The 2,270-nt window shown below is 46.1% G+C and overlaps 1 protein-coding gene across 2 annotated transcripts in view; it reads right to left on the reverse strand.

Moving 5' to 3' along the window:
* Positions 1 to 787: 787 nt before the first annotated feature.
* Positions 788 to 2,270, reverse strand: part of LOC135201534 (uncharacterized) — a 1,640-nt gene continuing 157 nt past the window's right edge. Inside the window, exons 1-2 of one of the 2 annotated variants that reach the window (XM_064230528.1) lie at positions 2,157 to 2,270; positions 788 to 1,995 (exon numbers count right to left, since the gene is read on the reverse strand). The exon at positions 2,157 to 2,270 is cut by the window's right edge and continues 157 nt beyond it. In XM_064230528.1, coding sequence (XP_064086598.1) covers positions 847 to 1,977 — 1,131 coding nt within the window. In that variant the 5' untranslated portion in view covers positions 1,978 to 1,995; positions 2,157 to 2,270 and the 3' untranslated portion in view covers positions 788 to 846. Of the gene's footprint in view, positions 1,996 to 2,124 lie in introns of both variants that reach the window. The other variant, XM_064230527.1, reaches the window with a different exon arrangement.

The raw sequence follows: 2,270 nt of genomic DNA on the forward strand, positions 1-2,270 counted from the left end.
ACATGTGTATAACTATATATATATATATATATATATATATATATATAGAGAGAGAGAGAGAGAGAGAGAGAGAGGGAGAGAGAGGAAAAAGAGAGAAAGAGATGAGAGAGAGAGAGACGAGAGAGAGAGAGAGAAGAGGCTTACAAAGTACCCTCCTATACTCTTAGAACGCCAATGTATACTTCCACTGCTCGACTATCTTTCAGCATGTTTGCATGATACTCGATAATTAGAAAGTCAACTCACCCTCAACATGTCCGTCCTTCAGTAAGGAAAATTTAGCACTTTGGGAAAATTATTGCTCCTTTTTTAACCCACTTTCTGTCAAGGCTTTACTCAAAAACAGGTAGTAAAAGGAAAAGGGTACAAGCAAGAAACTAACTTATTGCATTATGTTTGTCCCTTTGCATGTATTATGTAAGCATGTGTACGTGAATTCTTATGGTTAGACATATTACGTATGTATGTATTATACAACCCTTCATACATACACACACACATACACAAATACACATATACGTATATGTATATATATACATATATATTTATATTTTATATATATACGAACACACACACACACACACACACACACACACATATATATATATATATATATATATATATATAAAACACACACACACATATATATATATATGTATATATATATATATGTGTGTGTGTGTGTGTGTGTGCATGTATGTGCTGGTATATAGAATTGAATGTGAGTCTATTTTATAAATCAATCTATCTCAAATGAATAACATAGTAGGGTAAATAACATTCATCATACAAAAATAGGGCTTTATTAGAAAATAAACAATCCACCTTAAATAAAGACTACATCACTTAGAAGCATTTCCTGTGAACGATACTGGGGCCAGACTCCTCGTATTCCTCCTTCGTGATCCACATTTCCTGGAATGTGGACAGAGAAGACAGGATCGAACCGCCGATCCAGACAGAGTACTTCCTCTCTGGGGAAGCGATGATCTTGACCTTCAGAACGGGAGGGCTGAGGGACACGATCTCCCTCAGCATCCTGTCTCCCATGCCAGGGTACATGGTCGTGCCCCCGGACAGGACGATGTTCGAGAACAGGTCCTTCCTGATGTCGATGTCGCATCGCATGATGGAGTAGTGGATGAGTTCGTGCATGCCGATGGCCTCCATGCCCAGGAAGGACGGCTGGAACATGGCCTCGGGGCCGCGGAAGCGCTCGTCTCCCAGGGTGATGATCTGGCCGTCTGGAAGCTCGTAGGACTTCTCGAGGGAGGCGGACGTGGAGGCGACCGTCATCTCGTGTTCGAAGTCGAGGGCGATGTAGCAGAGCTTCTCCTTGATGTCACGGACGATCTCGCGCTCGGCTGTCGTGGTGAAGGAGTAGCCTCTCTCGGTCATGATCTTCATCAGGTAGTCGGTCAGGTCTCGACCGGCGAGGTCAAGACGACAGATGGCGTGGGGAAGGGCGTATCCCTCGAAGATGGGGCAGGTGTGAGTGACGCCATCACCGGAGTCCATGACGATACCCGTGGTACGACCTGAAGCGTAGAGGGCGAGGACGGCCTGAATGCCCACGTAGAGGGCGGGAACGGTGAAGGACTCAAACATGATCTGCGTCATTTTCTCTCGGTTGGTTTTGGGGTTCATTGGGGCATCCGTCAGGAGGACAGGAGCCTCTTCGGGAGCGACGCGGAGCTCATTGTAGAAGTTGTGGTGCCAGACCTTCTCCATGTCGTTCCAGTTGGTGATGATGCCATGTTCGATGGGGTACTTGAGAGTCAGGATGCCTCGCTTGCACTGGGCTTCTTCCCCTACGTAGGCATCCTTGATGCCCATGCCCACCATGATACCTTGATGACGGGGGCGCCCTACGATGGAGGGGAAGACAGCGCGGGGGGCGTCATCCCCAGCAAAGCCAGACTTGACCACTCCCGAGCCGTTATCAATAACCAGCGCCAGCGCACATTCGTCATCCATCTTGAAAAGGCCGAGACTCTGCAAAAGAAAACAAACAAGAAATCATTTGTTTAGATTTCATTCACAAACATTTCATCATTTTCCTTTATTTCACTTGAATGTTTAACATTTCCCAACGCGTATAAGTAGGACGCGAGTCAACGTCACCTGAAAATAGGATCTACAACCTGCGAGGTTACCTTGGTAAGACTGAGAGGCCAGCCCGGGAACGGCCCAACTTTATACTCCGAAGGAAGCCAAAGTCTGAAAGAGAGAGAGAGAAGAGACTTTGGTAAGGGCTTCAAGCGATCGTC

This window comes from Macrobrachium nipponense, chromosome 28 (genome assembly GCF_015104395.2).
Source record: "Macrobrachium nipponense isolate FS-2020 chromosome 28, ASM1510439v2, whole genome shotgun sequence".
NCBI classification, from domain to species: domain Eukaryota; kingdom Metazoa; phylum Arthropoda; class Malacostraca; order Decapoda; family Palaemonidae; genus Macrobrachium; species Macrobrachium nipponense.